The sequence below is a fragment of the Podarcis bocagei genome (assembly GCF_964188305.1).
Source record: "Podarcis bocagei genome assembly, chromosome: 6".
Lineage (NCBI taxonomy): Eukaryota > Metazoa > Chordata > Lepidosauria > Squamata > Lacertidae > Podarcis > Podarcis bocagei.
Window position 1 is genome coordinate 42,202,370 of NC_138130.1, and position 19,267 is coordinate 42,221,636.

The 19,267-nt window shown below is 40.6% G+C and overlaps 1 protein-coding gene across 4 annotated transcripts in view; it reads right to left on the bottom strand.

Annotated features, from left to right (window-relative positions):
- The window catches only part of SH3KBP1 (SH3 domain containing kinase binding protein 1), a 155,255-nt gene that overhangs the window by 44,458 nt on the left and 91,530 nt on the right, over positions 1 to 19,267 (bottom strand). For all 4 annotated transcript variants that reach the window (XM_081199444.1, XM_081199446.1, XM_081199445.1 and 1 more), the window contains one exon: positions 16,787 to 16,983. In XM_081199444.1, the coding sequence (XP_081055570.1) occupies positions 16,787 to 16,983 (197 nt within the window). The remainder of the gene's footprint in view (positions 1 to 16,786; positions 16,984 to 19,267) is intronic.

Genomic DNA, 19,267 nt, shown 5'->3' on the forward strand with positions numbered 1-19,267 from the left:
TGTTCACAAAATTCTGCACTTCTGCTGATTGTGATTTTTGTTTGATTGCCTTCTACATTTACAAATCTCCAACCTTTTGTGTTTGCTTGATAACCACAGAAAAACATTTCTTTAGACCTAGGATCGCCTTTCCTACGTTGTGCCCTAGGCACCAGCACATAAGCACGACATCCAAAAACTCTTAGATGATCAATTTTTGGTTTTTTCCCAAACAGCATGAAGTAAGGAGTGTTGCCTACTGTGCTATTGTACACTCTGTTAAAAGTATAATTCGCATACAGTGCAGCCTCAGCCCAAAAACGCTGTGGAAGTCCAGAATCAAACAGCAAAGCAGCAATGGCTTCCTGTAATGTTCAAAATTTTCTTTCGGCAACTGCATTCTCCTGTGGTGAATAGGGATTGGTAAGTCTATGAACTATACCTTTCCTTTTTAACCACGTCTCCAGCGTGTGGTTCACATATTCCCCACCACGATCTGATTGTATTTTACGTACCCTGGTGTCAAATTTACATTCGACTTCTTCAATCCAATCCATCAGGATGGAAGCTGCTTGTGATTTTTCTTTCAGAAAGAAAACCCAACTAGCCCTTGAAAAATCATCCACCAAAATTTGCATAAATCTCGCACCTCCAAGCGATTTGACTGGCATAGGGCCACACACGTCTGTGTGCACAAGTTCAAAGGGTTTCTTGCTTACTCTATCAGATCTAGGATAGCTACATGTCTTAACCTTAGCATGTTTACAAGCACAACAATCCAGAAAATTTGGACAGGGTTTAATGTTACACTCCTCAGCTAAATCTGGCATCTTGCTTACATACTTAAAGCATACATGAGCTAACCTTCTGTGTAGCAGATGTGCACAACCTGTATGAGGAGCCTTATTTACACACTTAGCTTGTGCTTCACCTGTTGAACATCTACCTGCTGCTAACTGCTCTTCATCCAAAACAAAAAGCCCATCCTCACAGGGAATTTTAACTAGCTCCTTTCCCTGTTTTGAAATGGTGCACACATCATTTTCAAACTCAACCTTAAAACCACTTTTTACCAGGCATGACACACTCAAAAGTCCATTCTTCATTCCTGGAAGAACAAAAACAGGAAGGTTAGTTTGCAAACAGTTAACATAAATTGTGCCTTTAAGGTTCATTTCTCGTTTACTATTGTCTGCTATAGTCACGGTTTTTGCAACTGGCAATGTCTTGCAGTTCATCAAGCAGCCACTAGATGTCGCTGGAACTAAACTGTGACTTGCTCCACTGTCAATTATCCACTTCAAGGTTTGTTGGCTCCTTTTAGGACTCTGTTGTGCTGCCATTGCAGATAGTCCCTTATCAGCACCTGCTCCCCCTCTGGATCGTTGATTTTTGTAGTTCTCACGTCGTCTTCCTCTGTAACTCCGGAAACTGGCCTTGGACTGTTGAAATTCCTGTTGCTTTTCTGGACACTTTGCTATCAAATGAAACCTGCTGCCACATCGAAAACATGACTTGCTGGCCATAGCAGACACTTGTGAGGCTTCCTTACAGCTCTGCCTGCTAGTTTTCCCACGCTGGGAATTATCTGAACATCCAACCCTTGGGGTATTTGAATTGTCAATACGTTTTCGATGATGTTGATATTCTTGTTCACACAATCTACCAGTCACATAATTCATATTCAGCTGGTCCTCTGGCAAAACTTGTAAAGTTAGTACTAAGTTTTCAAACCCTGCATGCAGGCTGCTAAGCAGAGTATAGACTTTAATATTTTCAGGAAAATTCACACCTAAAGATGACAGTCGGTTGAAATACTCAGTCATCTGTGACGTGTGTTCAACCACACTATCCCCTGGCTTCAATTTCAACTCATACAAAGCACGTATAATGTTCACCTTCTCTCCGGGCGTGGCTCTATGGTGAATTCGCCTAAGAGCTTCCCAAATTTCAAATGCAGACCTTAAATTTTCCACATGAGGTAATTGGGAATCGTCTATCGATACCATCAACATGCATCTAGCTTTAGTGTCCATTTTATCATGTTCCCTGTTCTGGGCATGTGCAGCAGCCTGTTGCTCTGCTGTGGCATCTGCTGCAACAGCCACAAACGGCTTTCGCCTCTGGACATAGTCAGCCCACACTTCTTTGGCTTCCAACCAGACTTGAGCCCTCTTAGACCACTGCACGTAATTAGCAGAGTTCAACTTTGTAAAGGGAACCTGGAAATTTTCCATTGCCATTCTTGGGGTCTGCTGCTACTCCCTCTGTGTGCCCTTTCTTCTCTTTCCCCTTGGGATTTGTTTTACTCACTTTTCAGACGCCTCCAGCCTCCTCTGAAGCCTTTTAAACTTTTTTTTCTTCTCCGTCTCTTCACTAGCAACCTACCACCGTCCTCTGGTTTTATTAACAAAACACAAACACAACGGGAGGTCAAGCTAGCCTTTTGCAGCTAATGAAGCTGTAAATCTTCACTTACGCAGCTCTCTCAATTTTCTGCAGCCTCTCAGTTCCTTTAAGAGCTGGATTTACGACCAAGCCGGTCTTCTCTCATCCGAAAGCTGCTTTCACTTTCTCTGCACACAATACAGCTGTAGAAACGTAGAAGGATCCATAACCTAAGAGAGTTTCTGTACTGGTCCAGTAAACGCTTCCGCTGCGCCACCAGCAACAGCTCTCTTTGCAGAGTATTAATTAAGTCCAGTGCAGAGATTCTTGTTGCAGTACAAGGCTTCAGAGTCTCAGCAGCAAAGAAATAACGACACAGGGAAGCCTGTCTTTCCAAAGACAGGTTTATTGCAGAAAGATAACAGAAACACCTCCGGAGCTTTCGGACATTTTTGCTTCACGCCCCAAACACAGAGAAAACAAACACTCTTTATATACTGAGCAACTTAACAACTTAACAACTTAACGAGCTTGACTACTTAAAGTCACATGACATTGCTAACTTGCCAGCGTCTTAGGTTTCACACCCTAACAGAAAATAGCACAGAAGAGAGAATTAGAACCTTTATGCATTAGATTGAAATACTACTAACCTAATGAAGAAATGGCAAATAATACCCTTTGGCCAATATTGTATTTTAATCATTTGTCTCTAAAACTTTAATGAAATTGGGGTGCAGTGATTATCATCTGTCTACTTATTTTTTGCTCACATCAAGTCTAGTTAGTCTCTGAAATTTCTGGGAGTACCAGTCCTAAATCAACAACAGTTGTTTTCTGACATATATACTGTAGTCTACATTAAATCAAATTGTACTTTGAGAGCAGTGAACACAACCATCAGGCCTGTGTCAGAGGCTTGAAATTAATGCCTAGGTTGAGCAGCTCTCTGTTCTCAGCTAGTCATGCGCACTCATAAGAGGAATTTGGCCAGCATCCTGCTCTCACAGTGGCCACTGACCAATCACAATATGTAAGCTTTTTCAATGCAACTTAAAATGTAAGTATGCAGTACACAAAGCTTTATCATATGAATAGCAGATGCTGCACACATGACGGGCCGACAATTGGCAGTGAATTGACATATATTGAGTCCACTGGATTAACCCAGCCCCAAACTATAACTTCATTTAGCATAGGTTAGATACAGAATATAAGAACAATGAGAATCAATTATCAACCAAACTTCCAAATCATATTGAGAATCTGCCAAATTGAGACTTCCAGTCATGTTTGCATTGTTCAAATATACAAGCAACTATATGCTTTGGAAAAAAATGTTAGAAGCAGCATGTGGAAGTCTGCTCTCAGGCAGAGAGTACTGAATGAACTTTACACACAAAGAGGGTGCTTTGGTCCTCATATGTTGTTCCCACTACACTTTGCTAATGAACCACTGTAGAATTAGCATAGACAATGAAATCTGCACAACTGACTTCCCGTTGTGTGGAGCAAAGGTACCCATGTCCACCAGAGAGTGCACTCCCCCTGTGGTCACCATTGTGAATTACAGCACCCAGTGGTGCCAGGTATAATGGGCGGAGGGGGCTTCCACTCCCCCAATATTTTTTGGCAAGGGGCAGAACACCCCCACATATTGAAGGGGCCGCCATGCCCTGCCACCGCTGGAGCCAGGTGGTGGCTGGGGCAAGCAAGGAGAACAATCTCCGCACTTGCTCGCCCCAACAATTGCCCATGCTCATCCCATCCACAGGGTGGGCGCCACAACCAAGAAGGCCCTCTGCCTGGTTTCTTGTAACTTCATTTCACGAGTGAAGCATTTCACACAGGGGTTTTTTTATGACAACTGCAACAAATCCTTTTCTCTTATACAGTGGTGCCTCGCAAGACGAAAAGAATCCGTTCTGTGATTCTCTTCGTCTAGCAGTTTTTTCATCTTGTGAAGCAAGCCCATTGAAGGATTAGCGGATTAGCGCTATTAGCGGCTTTTAGCGGCTTATCTGCTGATCGGATCAGCTGATAAGCGGCTTAGCGGCTTAGAAAAAGGGGGGAGGGGAAAAAACCAGCAGGAACTCGCAAGACATTGTCGTCTTGCGAAGCAAGCCCATAGGAAATTCGTTTTGCGAAGCACCTCCAAAACGGAAAACTCTTTCGTCTAGCGAGTTTTCCGTCTTGCGAGGCATTCATCTTGCGGGGCACCACTGTATTAGAAAAAGTTGGTCTGTATTGTTCCAAAATTATGTACTAGAGAGATAGTCTCAAAAGCCATTTTGGCATATAAGTGGTATATAAAAAATTATAACCATCATCCTCTTGTCTGTTTTAGTTTGCTAATCTCTCAATTATTGCTTATGGTTAAGAAATGTAAACTTCTTCCACTCAGGAGGTTCTACTGAGATTTATCTATCCAGATGATGGTGGGATGCAGGAAGGGGACAGCAGCAATTCAGGCAGAGCAGATGCCGTCAGAACAAGCAGAGCAAATCTTATTAAAATCACAGACGAACAAGAATGCCAATGACACAAAGTTAAAGGAAGAAAAGGAGAAGCCCAGTCAGTACATTACACTCTCCATTGCTCCCCAATAAAGAAGCAAAACCAAAAAGATCAGAAAATTAAATGAAATAAATAAAACATAAATCAAAAGCTCTTGGATTGCTTGGATTTCCTAAACTGATGCAAAAAATATGGAATATGCTGCAAACTGTCAACACCCAATAATAACGATTCTAATTAAACCTACATCATTTTGCAAATTACACATCACTGGAGTTTCAGAGATATTGCCTAGCTTTTTGTTTACAGAGGTGTACAGAAACAAGCAGAACTAGAATCTTACTGTCAAACTAGTTGTTGCATCAACAGTCACGCCTATTATTCACATGCCTGACACATTCACATCAAAACGGGCCTTTTTCTAAGTAAAATGTATAACTGAGCCGTGGGATGTCTTCCTTCACACACATAGCATATGCCACTACAACACACCTGGGGATTTTGCTTGTGCACGTGCATGCTTTGTTGCTTGGAGTCACATTTCATAACATTTGGAAGCCTGCACAACGTGGGAGGAAATCTGCAGAACTGAAAATCTGACAACACTAATACAGCAGAGAAGTGCCTTAAGCATGTTACTAATGCTAATCGTTGCTAATCTAACTTCTTTTTTTGGTGAGCCCATAGAAGACTACAAGAAGCAGTAAAGAGCTGCAGGTAATCCTCCCAAAATATTTACTGTCATCTTACTTGCTCCCCAAACTTTCAGTTATAAGCTCCTATAATGCACTGACTTTTTTTATTTTAAAGAAGGCTTAAAGGTGGTTAAAGAAGCATCTTGCATTTGCTAGCACAGACAGCAAAAAGCTATTGTTGCTCCAGGGGATGCTCTAGGGACTGCTCATCCATCCATGCGCAGAGAAGTATATTTTCAAGTAATATCCCTCCGAACCCACATGTAACTCCTATGACACAGTCACATGTTATTCAGCAAGCAGAGGAAACTGAGCCTTCATTCACATGGCGGTTTGCTCTGTTTCTCCAACGATTTCCTGTTATTTCCCACATTATATTTGAGCTTTCACACAATGAAAAAAACCACTTCCAAAAATCTATTGGAACATAATGGAAGTTACAGTTATCTCCTGCCATTTTCATGGCTGAACCTTGAGGGAACACAAGCATGCTTGGGTGGAAACGGTGGAGTAGTAACAACGATGTTCATAGTTGTGTCACACCACTCCTGCGAAATTTTCTGCACCATGCTGATGTATTGATCAAAAATCCTTAGTTCCATAGCACAACAGGTACCGCAGTGTGAAAGGAACATGAGAAAAAAGTTCTGGTTGGGAAAATAATCACACTCTCCTAAAAAGGGAACTCTGCTATCTCCTGCAACAAAATATGTGCAAAGTGTTGCTATGTGAATGGCAATAGTGTATTGTATGGTTCATTATCTCACCAACTGTCATAACTTATAACTTGGCTGAAGCATAGGGGTGTATAGGGTGTTAGGCGAGGGGTAGTACTTCTGTTGAGGGACACATTGTGTTTCTTCTGGGACAGGTTATCTACCTTTGGTCCTCACTCTGCACTCAGCTCTTGCCTGTGGCTCCTAGAAGCTGTCAGCATGCAACAGCCTCTGCAACACCCCAGGAAATGGCTTTGACTGACCAGCTAAACCAGGTGAGGGTAGCCAATGGGTCTCAAAACCTCAGTGGGCAACGGACTTCCCCTGCATACGAATAAAGTCTCTTTTGGATTGAGAAGACGAGACCAGTAGTGGGTCCAACAGTTAAGATGGCAGTTTTTGCATGTGCAGCTGAGGGAAGTGAAGGGCAGATGGGGCTCGTCAACCTGGGAAGGTAGCCCATCTAGGAGAAGGAAAACCCTGATCCTAAACCTCCACTGCCTTGCAGGATATATCTGGGTAGAAGAAAAGGCTCAGGAGTAAACCCTACCCATTTCCGGAGTGGAGTCCCTAAGTTGGATGGCGCCTTGCACATCTCATTCTGACAACTCCTGCAGGCAAACTGGTGCCAAATACATTGCTCTGCTTTCCCTTGGACCACATCAGTGAGGCAGAGGAAGTGTCTTGTCAGCTGGGCAGCCAAGGACCTCCATACACACTGCCCAGACTTGCGCCCTGGGGAGGTAACTTCAGTGCTGCAAACGCAGCAGTTTGACTTCACCCCCAGAAGTGTACTCTATTGTCTCTCTCCAGACAAATGGATGCTAACAAAACTCAATGCAGCATGCTATTGATTCAACAATTCAGGGACTGCATTCTCAACAGGATTTGAAGAAAAGGATAGATAATAGAATGTCATCAGGATACTGAAGGCTCTGAAACAACAAGCTCCATTAGTTACAGGACACAAGGTAAGTACCCTGTGGAACTCCACAAGGTAATGCTTATGGGCCAGAACAGGAGTCTTCTAAAACTAGGTTCTGAAATTTGCATGTCATGTAGGAATGGAACCACTGCAGAGCAATAAATGTATCCTCTCCCAAAATTGCCACATAGCCCATGGCTGATGGTACTAAAATCCAGTAAAATTAGAATGGTCTCCCAGTTTATCTGCTGCCAAAGGAAATCTACTAAAATGGCAAAGCCAATTTCTTTTCTAAGACCAGTCTTGAAACTTGACTAAAATGGATCTAGTAGCAGTCATCCAAAGTGACTATGGTAAAAATAAGCCTGTTGTGGGTGAAGTATGGGGAGATGGCAATCCAAAAAAAGTAGATAATATAATACAACTCTGCTATTTAAAACTGAATGAACCTGGGACTATACAACTGAAGTGAAATACAATAAAATATCAAACAGAAACTTCGAAAGAGCAAAACAACACTTCAACAATCCCTTAAAAAATCATGAAAGGTAAGGAACAACTTCAAATCTAAAACTTCAACAGCCGCTATGCAGCACATCCAATGTATCAATGGTCTATTTTTCTCTCTGACTGGTATTCAGTGGTGACCCTTGGTCCAATATTTCAAAAATGCTATTTCATGCAGTAATTTAGTGACCCGCAGCATGTTTCATTGAAAATAAATTCTACTGAAATTGAAGTGGATTGATTCCACTTAAGAGTTTAGAATCAGAACACTTTTCTGCCTAAACTTATTCATGTCAACCATATACTGTGTTGAATATGCCTTCAAAGGGCATGATGTTTGCACTCAAACATACACACACTCATTCATTCCATCTCTTCCATCTGCTTACTTCTCTATTTCCCCTTTCCTCTGGTTCTGTTTTTCCCCTGGGGTAGGATGCTCCCCTGCCCACCTCCAATACAGTTTCCTCCTCTCCGCATCACTCCCTGCCTGTGGGATTTGTATATGTCTGCGTGCACATGCTAGAGGTTTTATATATATATATAAAATAACATCTGTGTGAATTTGTAACATTAATGAACAGTGAAAAAGTAAACAGGCAGCCCACACATTTTCCAGACTCATCCAAGAGTTAGCTTCTTCCATTGGCTATGAAAAGGAGTAAGAACTGCTGAGAATCTGTCAGCTGCTCTGAAATGTGCAATATGAACTTCAGATGTCTAAGAAGTTATCTTAATATTCCTCTACAACATGTCTATGAAGAGGATGACAAGGGAGCAACTGGGCTTGTGTGCAAGGACTGGGACCCTCATTGTATAGCCATATTGCTGCAGTAGAAGTCCAGAGCTGAAAACTGTACCACAACGATTACAGTGGTACTTGTCTTTAATATTGTTATTCAGTTAACTTGTACTATCTCTATGGAAGGCATAGAGTTTCATGCGCTTAAAGTGGTACCTCGGGTTAAGTACTTAATTCGTTCCGGAGGTCCGTTCTTAACCTGAAACTGTTCTTAACCTGAAGCACCACTTTAGCTAATGGGGCCTCCCGCTGCCGCTGCGCCGCCGGAGCAAAATTTCTGTTCTCATCCTGAAGCAAAGTTCTTAACCCAAGGTACTATTTATGGGTTAGCCGACTCTGTAACCTGATGCATATGTAACCTGAAGGGTATGTAACCCGAGGTACCAATGTACGGAGTTTCATTTGAGCAGGTCCAAGTTGAAACATCAATGGATGTTATTACGATTACTCCACTTTTCCCACATTATCAGTGCAGTGAGAATGAAGATCTCAACTCAATGTTTCTGAACACAATCCACCAGGAACCTTTTGCACAGACCTCTTTTAAATGAAGCAAGATGGGAAAGGCATAGATAGGTACACTCTTCATTTTAACAGAGCTTGCCTGTAGAAGGAGTGGTTCCAGGTGAATTGTGTCTGTTTGTGTTGTTGTTGTTGTTGTTGTTGTTGTTGTTGTTGTTGTTACAAATTAGCAGTGTTTACTTCGATAAAGTAGGACTGAGCGTATGTTGAGTTGCACTTCAAAATATGTCCAAAATACCACAGACATTTCAGCGAGCTATAAAAATACTGTCCCTCCATCTAACTCTTTCTTGTTCTCTATTGTTCCCTTACGTACAGGAAGACCCACGGCACATGCTAAGTTGATACATTTATTTAGGGAGCTATGTAGCTTCATTCCATGTTTAAACAGAAGTGACAGACAACTGCTTATCAAAAATACGAAGATTAGAAACGTATAGATACACAAATATATTACAAAGTTGGCAAATAATAAAGTTTGTAACTCAAGGCAACTGTTTCGTATAATTACACAAACTCTCAACATCTTAAAAATGGCATTTACCAAAATGGGTTTCCGATGTAAGTCTAATAAGTGATGATATTTTAACCAAAATAGTGATGATATTATAACCAGAAATAATAATCTTTTTCTGGAAGAACAAATAACAGGAACAAATATGTTATTTTGGAAGTGGACTTCCTTCCCTATCCTTTCTTTTTCTTTCCCTTTTTTTTAAATAATAAAATACAGTGGTACCTCGGGTTACATACACTTCAGGTTACATATGCTTCAGGTTACAGACTCTGCTAACCCAGAAATAGTGCTGCAGGTTAAGAACTTTGCTTCAGGATGAGAACAGAAATCGTGCTCTGGCGGCGCAGCAGCAGCGGGAGGCCCCATTAGCTAAAGTGGTGCTTCAGGTTAAGAACAGTTTCAGGTTAAGAACGGACCTCCGGAACGAATTAAGTACTTAACCCGAGGTACCACTGTAAGCACATAACTCTATGCCTTCCATAGAGATAGTACAAGTTAACTGAATAACAATATTAAAGACAGTTAAAAAACTCACACCAAAATGAGAATATCGTAAAACATCTGTGTACATTTACTGATCAAAGGGGGGGGGGGAGAGAAGAGGCTGCCAGAGAGTTCCAGGACGTTCTGCCTCTGTAGAGGAGCCACTTATTTTAATATGTTACTTATTTCTTCACAAACACAGATGGAGCTGCTTTCAGTGAAAAGTCTCTCACTTCTAACACATCATTTTTAAGCCATGATACAGGCAAAGGCTCTTGTTGCCAAACATCTGTGCTCTACATTACATGACTTAGAATACAGTTGCAGAAATAAACGAAGAAGTTCTTTTTTAAAAATAAGAAAGACATACCTCTTCTCCCATTGTGAAGTAAAGCTGCCTTTCTAGAGATTATAGTAAGCGTTCAAGAGCAGCAAGAGGAGTCCTCCCACTTCCTTGGAAGTGCTGAGCTCACTAAGACTGGGAGGCCAAGCCTAAAACTGAGTCACACTTTAAGGCTAATGTGAGCTATGAGGAAACAAAGCTCACAGTTGTTTACTTGACAGGAAACCTGGAACTTCTTGCAGTTTGCTTCTTGCGAGGCAGTGGTTTTCTCTCCTTTCCAGAGAGAGAAAAGCAAATATAAAAACCCCGGGCTTCTTCTGACAACACATACAGAGAAGCAGAACAGACAGCATGAGGAGCGGAGGGTATAATTTTCAGAACTAAAGATAAAGTACTTTTTTTTAAAAAAAGGCATCCAGAAATGAATCCAGAGAAGAATACCTTATTTTAATTTTATAAAATGTTATTTTTTAAAAAAAATGATCAAATATCTATGTTCCTGGGAATGTTTTTGTACTGGGGTCAGGGAGTTTCTATGAAGAGCGACTGAAAGGAACAAGGAAGTGCATTATAAATGTTAATTATGTTACATTGTATACTAGATGATAGATGTGGCTTCTGTAGTGCTACTATAAGAGAAAACATGGAAATACCAAGGTATGCATAATGCACTAAAGGTAAATGTTAGGAGACCAAACTGGTGAAGAATAATACCCTGATTGAAAACAGACCATGTTTAAATGCACGCAATAACAATTTGATCAGTGCTGCCAATCATGTTTACTTATGCCCTAGGAAGGGGAACACTGAACATTTAATCAACAGAAATAATTACAACCCTGGACTAATTTGTCACACAGACATCAATATGCTCAGCTGAAACTATGCAGTGGAACAGGTTCAGATTTGACTCACACCAGGCAAGAAGCCACCCACACTGAGTCACCAAGCCCAGTTTCCTAAACGATGAGTTTCAGTTCAAGCAACTGATGGAATACACCATTTGGAAACAACTAAAGTCTAGCCTTCTAGTTTTCCAGTAGCTTGTTCTTAAAAATAACTGTACTACATTTTCAGAACTCCAAATGCTTAAGAACTCCACTGGATAAATTGCCAGCCTTGGATTAGATATATTCTGTGAAATCCTTGTAGCTTCCCACTCCAGCACCAACCCTGTAGAATAGCTCACTTACACTGTGGGCTGTCTCACTTCTTTCTTTCCACTGCCACCACTTATTGTCACCTAGGGCAAGGACTGTAGGACTCCCACTGCCATACTGTAATCTACTGGGGAGAAGGGAGTCCAGACAAATAGTCGCTGCCTGATAATTTCAGCCCATCATCCCTCCTGTTCTCCAAGGCACTTTAAAACAGCAGTATAGCCCAAAGGTCAAAACAACATGGGGGGAATCAAACAGAAACCAGAAACCAGTACAACCCAGAAACTCATTTTAGAAGTTTATTTGGGAAAGTGGGAGAAACAGTGAGCAACTACCACCAAAACAAAAACACAACACTAAACCAGAATGCTGGTCTCTCTCATCCGTGGACAACATCCAATCTATGTAAGTGCTGACAGTCAGCTGACCATCAGGACCTCTGTGCACAGTGTTGTGCAAGCCCCAACGGTCAGCTGATCTTTGCAGCTGGCAAGCTGCACAGCACTGTGCAAGATCTGATTGTCGGGGCTTCTGTGCACAGTGCTATGCAAAAATGGGATACCTGATATCATTGTGATGTGATTGACAGGTGGGTGGCCCTACCCACCTGTTAAACAAGGCTCATGGGGGTGTGGAGGAGATAAGGATCTGGCCTGCTGGCTGGATCTAATTCCCATCCCTGGTCTGTGTAATTATATACTAGGCAAACTATCATAGTGAAACTTACTCTTACGATGCCCTCTGCTGTTGGCAACCTCTGGAGTTGGTTGAAGGATGAAGGATGGAGAAATAATGTGTGTGTGTGTGTGTGTGTGTGTGTGTGTGAGAGAGAGAGAGAGAGAGAGAGAGAGAGAGAGAGAGAGAGAGAGATCCACTTGGACTAGATGATCCTTGAATCTATGAAGAAAACTAGAGCAGTACAGTCTGATTCTCATCCTGCTTTTTCTCTTTCACATTAACTTTTCTATGTAGGAAAACCAATCATGGGCTCTCATTGTGGCAGATCCTCTTACCACTACAGTGACACATACCTACATTTCAACTCAAATGAATGCTGGAGGGAGAAGGTGCTGAACAAAGTCATTTTCTGATAAAACACTCTAAAATAATTGCTCAATGGATAAGATTGGTTTTCTAAGCTGCTATTCTTGTAAAATAACTGTTAAGATAGAGGAACTGATAAAGTAAATCAGAAGCAACTGTATTATCTACTGTTTTAATCCTAGTACTCACGTTTTCCAAGAGCATTTTTTCATCTAAATTTGTGGTCTTTGAGCAGGAGCAGTGGTACATGTGCCACAACTGCTTGTCAATTTTCACCCCTGCAATTTCTGTCACCTCAAACACAGATTTTTGGAAACGGGGGGGGGGGGGTGTCTTCTGAAGTAGTCCAACACATCAACTTCAATGAAATGGACATATTTTCATAACATCTGGTCCTTGACTCTTGTAAAGTGAGCAGCGTCATGGATAGTAGACTGCAGTTACTGTTTCAAGAATCTGTTTTTGTCTATAAACTAAGATGGGGAATTGTTATGGTGTTGAATCTCATAGCAGTTCAAGTGGCACCCTTTCTTTTATCAGACATCACACCCTACTTTGCTATCCATTTCCACTGACAGTTATGCTAAATAGAGCTTGTGAACCCCACTCATGTGATCATATACTAAATGAGAATGACTGCACACACATATTCAGGTTTTTGTTTAAATTAAAAACCAGATCTCCACTGAGTTATACCTGATATTCTTTTGACAGTAAAGACAAATATTTCTAAAACTTACTGCTGAACTAACAATTGTACAGTGTTCCTTTGCAATAATCAACTACTTCTCCAAACCTCTGGTCTAAAAGTAGTTTCACAACATGCGCTGGTTTGTAAAATCAGCTTTGCACAAGAGGGTACAATGATCTCTTAGAAAAGGAAATTCTTGGAAGAGTTGTTTGCTTTCCAAGACTCATCATCATCATTTAAGGAACATGAACAGGATTCTGTTTGTATAGTTAGACTGTTATAAATAGAAAAGAGAACATTTATTGAGAGTGCTGGCGCAGTTTTCATGTCGGAAAGGGAAAATATACCTCACTTTAAAGCTATTATTCATCATGTAATTCTATCGTATAGAAATCGATTTTATTGATCTTTTCTTAAGATGTGTGCAAGCAGAAGTGAAATGCCTACTGTTAGAAAATCCCATAAACTCTAGACAGCACCAAGTAGCCCTTAAGAGCATATGAAATTTCAGGAGTGATATGAATATGATAAAAAATCAATTTGCTGCAAAAAGAGATTTTGTAAGCCAAGTGGCCCTTAAGTGCATTTGAAGGAGTGGTAGGAACCTAATAATCAATTTGATGTGAGAAAAAGGGATTTTGAAAGAAAAGTGAACATTAGGAACTAATACAGATGGTTTGTTCTCTAGCTAAACTATGGTTTAGTGCTGCACGGATGAGGCCCAAGGAGCCCAAGGAAAGGACTTCTGGGGTTTGTGTGCTTCTTTCCTTGTTACAGAGAAGGAGGATTTCAGTTGAGTTTAGTTTAAATTTTTACAAATATTGGCTAATATTGGCTGTTGGATGGGAGGAATGGAGCACAATCATGTGGTAGGGGCTTGAGAGTATATTAAACCAGTTATTGGAGGCTGTGGTCAAAGGAACAGATTAAAGTTAGATCCAGATAAAATGAAAGTGAAGCTGGTTAAGAATGAAAATAGATTATGTAACAAAATGGTTGGTCTCACATGACACACTAAACAATAGTTTAGTGGAACATGCTTAAGTTGCAATGACCATGAGTAAAGCCTCAGGTCAAGAGCTCCCACCTTCCTGTGAGCCCAGGAGCCCAGGAGAAGGACTGCAGTATAGTGGTACCTCAGGTTAAGTACTTAATTTGTTCCGGAGGTCCATACTTAACCTGAAACTGTTCATAACCTGAAGCACCACTTTAGCTAATGGGGCTTCCTGCTGCCGCCGCAACGCCGGAGCACAATTTCTGTTCTCATCCTGAAGCAAAGTTCTTAACCTGAAGCACTATTTCTCGGTTAGCGGAGTCTGTAACCTGAAGCGTATGTAACCTGAAGTGTATGTAACCCGAGGTACCACTGTATTAGTTTTGGTTTCAAACAATCAAGGCTCACTGTTTTTTTAGCAACCTCAGACAGTGATTTAAAACAAATTCTTCTGAGTGAAACAAGATAGTATCAAAACCCACAATGTGAAGTTGGCTCATTCGGAAACTGACCAGACTACATACACACATATGTAAACCTTATAAATAGATTTTTAGCACATCTACAGAGTTATTTCTTTAAAAGACACACATACACACACACACACACTCATCAGCATGCTTTTAATCTCATTCCCACACAGCAAATGGATTAAGTACACTCTACCCACAAGCCTATCAACTGAAGTGTAGGACTCTCAGGCAGGATAATTGTATTTCTTTCTTTCTTTTTTTAAGAGAGAGACCATTTAGCTAGTGTTAGTTAATCCTTAGATTGAAACCAGAACTTCCACATAACTATGTAGTTAAAACATCAATGACCTGAAGAGTCGCTCAGACTGATCATCTAGTTGCCAATGCAAAACTACCATACAGTGGTGCCTCGCAAGACGAAATTAATTCGTTCCGCGAGTTTTGTCGTCTTGCGATTTTTTTCGTCTTGCGAAGCACGGTGTCGGGAAAGTTTTGGAAAAGCTTCAAAAATCACCAAAGTCTTTAAAAACCTCAAAAAAGGCTACCACACCGCGTTCTATGAGTTGCTCCTCGAAGTCAAGTCGCAACTGTATTAACGGTGTTAAGAAAAAGGAAACAAACTTGCAAGACGTTTCCGTCTTGCGAGGCAAGCCCATAGGGAAAATCGTCTTGTGAAGCAGCTCAAAAAACAAAAAACCCTTTCGTCTAGCGAGTTTTTTGTCTTGCGAGGTACCATTATGAAATAATCAATTATTAATTTATATACCACCTGCATGCCAAAATGGTTTCTAAGTATTTTACACCTATAAATCAATACATGGTTAAACAATAATGATACCACTCAATACCAGAACATCCTTGATTAAAATATACACTAAAACAAGTGATTAAAAAGCATGACAATTAAAACCGTTTTAAAAAGAAAAAGTCAGTTAATAAAATCAGAAATTCAGTTCAGGGAAATGCTTGCCTAAATAATAAATTATCAGGCTGTGGCAAAACTAACCATGTTTCATCAGCTGACTGTAGAGCCCTGGCTGGGTCCAGTTATTTAGGGCTTTGTACGTAAGTAGCAGAACCTTAAAATAGGTTAAATAAAGAACCACTTTATAAATTTAACTTTACATAATAGAGAATTATGGTAAGATTAAGAGGAACAACCTGTTCATATTGCATTATATGTACCATAACTTGGAATGTCCAGAGCCATGATAAGTTTATAGAATACACTTTTCAAGGAAAGATTCCACAGGCCCACCAATCACTGGTACTCATTTATGGAACCCACCATAGCTGCAGCTTGGTGGGGGGAAAATGTACAAAACCACATTGAAGACAAAATAAAAAAAATTCCTTCCAGTAGCACCTTAAAGACCAACTAAGTTAGTTCTTGGTATGAGCTTTCGTGTGCATGCACACTTCTTCAGATACTTCTTCAGCACACTTCTTCAGCACACTTCTTCAGATACTTCTTCAGCTATCTGAAGAAGTGTGCATGCACACGAAAGCTCATACCAAGAACTAACTTAGTTGGTCTTTAAGGTGCTACTGGAAGGAATTTTTTTTTTTTATTTTTATTTTTACTTTTATTTTTATTTTTATTTTTTTTTTGACTATGGCAGACCAACACGGCTACCTATCTACTACTGAAACATTGAAGACAGTGTAACTGAACAGAATTACCATATCCCATAATAATATTAGTATAATCTTAATAATAATATTATTATTAATATAATAATAATAATAATAATAATAATAATAATAATAATAATAATAATAATAATAGTAAAATCTTAAAGTAGCTATTGAAAGCTTGTTCTCTCAGCTATAGTTAGTGAGGCCAGGTGTGTATGAAGGAATTAATCACTGGTGTGATGTATATTTCTTATAGGCAATGACATTGATCACATCAGTTAACCAATGTTCATTTTCTTGACCTGGGCAGAGCAGAGGGCAAACCCAACAGCCAAACTTGGGAGGGGGAAACCAAGCAGGTCCACACATAAGAATTAAGTTAGAAACTGTACCTTGTCAACTGGAAGAAAGTCATTATCTACTTCTATTGACCTTGGACGTAGCTTTATAGGTTTGTCCTTAAAAATGTCTCCAAAGCCAACCCCTTTGACCTTTTTGGGTTGGATTGTTGCTGCTCCATTAGCTCCTTCTGATTTCGTGCTGCTTGAATCACCACCGTCACTTTCTGAGCCGGTAGCATCTCTCAAACCTACAAGAGGGAAAGTAAAAAACGAAAATTGTGGCTTAAGATTTTCAAAAAGTGAAGGTAAGCAAAGCAACACTCATGCAGTAGCAGATAAGCCTATACAGTGGAATGGGCTTCCATCCTTGGAGGTTTTTAAGCAGTGGTTGGATGGCCATCTGTCGCGAATGCTTTAGTTGAGATTCCTGCATCTGAAGGATTGGATTAGATGATCTTCGTGGTGCCTTCCAACTCTATAGTTCTATGATTCTAATTCCTATATTAGGAATTAGAAAAATCTTATTGTAGTAGTAAAACTGACTGTAGAACAATCAGCATCTGGTTTATTAAGGTTATTAGCAGTGCTTTTTTCTGGGGGGATGCAGGGGTACGCAACCCCCCTAAACATTTTGTGAATCTAAGTTTAGCCTCATTGAGGGGCAGTATTTCAATATGAGTAGGAAAATGCGAGTACCCCTAAACATTTTTTTAGAAATAAAGCACTGGTTATTAGCATTATGGAGAACATTTGAGAATAAACAGGTATCCACCATTTAAAAATAAACAAATCCAAATTTAAACTATACTTCCACATCTGTTGCAATGCTGAAATACAAGGATTCTTTGCTGTTTTTGATCTTGACCAAGTGCAAAATTAAGTTCTTAGGTACTCCCAAGTTCGAATACCATCAGCATTTCTGATAGCTGAAATTGGAGCCCTGCTGGAATAATTTGCATCTTTTCAATGACAGGTCCAATGAGATTTGCATGCCTGAAAAGAGACTTCCAAAATTCTGTCTGATGCAGCGGTTACATAATTTATCTAAATAGTTCCATAACCTAGCAGTGTTGGTTCAGTTTCATGGCTTCTTGGCCACTTAAACTGGTATTTAAAAACAGTGTGTGATGTATTTACTGAGCGCAACTTGTCCCTTCTGGCCATTGCCAGGATGGCTTCATGCAAGGATGTGAAAGATATCTAGAAGCCAGAAAAGATTGCATTTAAAATGTTCTCAATTAATTCCTTTTGTAACTTGATATGGAAGGCATCATAATATTATGATTTATGTAAAGCCAGATGAAGCTGTTAGGCAATTAAGTGATGAAGCAAGTGTGTGTGATAAGGTGGGTTTACTGAATCGGTAAAAAAAGCAAAATGAAATGAGCTCTTCTCTTCCCTTGGATAAAGCGGGGAGAGGCCTTTGACAAATAAGCGGTAATTCTTACCTGCTTTTCCAACAGTGGTCTTCAAGATGCCTTAGGCTGCAATCCTAACCCCACTTTCCTGGGAGTAAGCCCCACTGAATTCAACAGCACTTACTTCTGAGTAGATGTGGTTAGGATTGCACTGTGAGACACAAAGATAAAGGTAAAGGTACCCCTGACCATTAGGTCCAGTCGCGGACAACTCTGGGGTTCCACGCTCATCTCGCTCTATAGGCCGAAGGAGCCAGCGTTTTGTCTGCAGACATCTTCCAGGTCATGGGGCCAGCATGATTCTGGCAAACCAGAGCAGCGCACGGAAACGCCATTTACCTTCCCGCCAGGGTGGTACCTATTTATCTACTTGCACTTTGACGTGCTTTTGAACTGATAGGTGGGCAGGAGCTGGGACCGAACAATGGGAGCTCACCCCGTCATGGAGATTCGAACCGCCAACCTTCTGATTGGCAAGCCCTAGGCTCTGTGGTTTAGACCACAGCACCACCTGCTAGACACAAAGCTAGAGGAATGTAAAACAGCACAGCTTGTCTATAATGTTACACATGCCCAAGTGGTCTCAACTAGAAGTCCAGAATACAGTGTTGTCGGGCACATGAATCAAGCAGCAAATCGTCAGACATCCTTGCTTTTGACTTTCAAAAGAGGTTTCAAAATCACGCCGACAGGATTTTGAAGCTATTTAATTTTTTTTTGATTAGTCAGTCACCTTAATGACAATATTTTATTTTTTTAAAATGGTGCTTCATGTTTTAACATTGTACACAACACTGTTATTTTATCACACAGTGTTATGATACATACACGCGCACACACCAGCAACTGCAAACAGGTTACAACCACATCACTATATATCCTATCAAAAGCTGGGGAGAATAGGGCAGTTTTCATCTGCTGCCTAAAGGGTAGTATGGCTGACACAAGGTGAATATGCTTGAACAGGGCAATCTATAACTAAGGTATGATCACAACAAAAGCCCCCAGCCTTTGGTGGCCATGTCAGCTCTAAGAAATCTGGTGCAGAGTCTCAGGGCCACCTGGCTAGAACAAATGGGTATACACAGGTGAAGTTTTTTCACACTGAGCATCA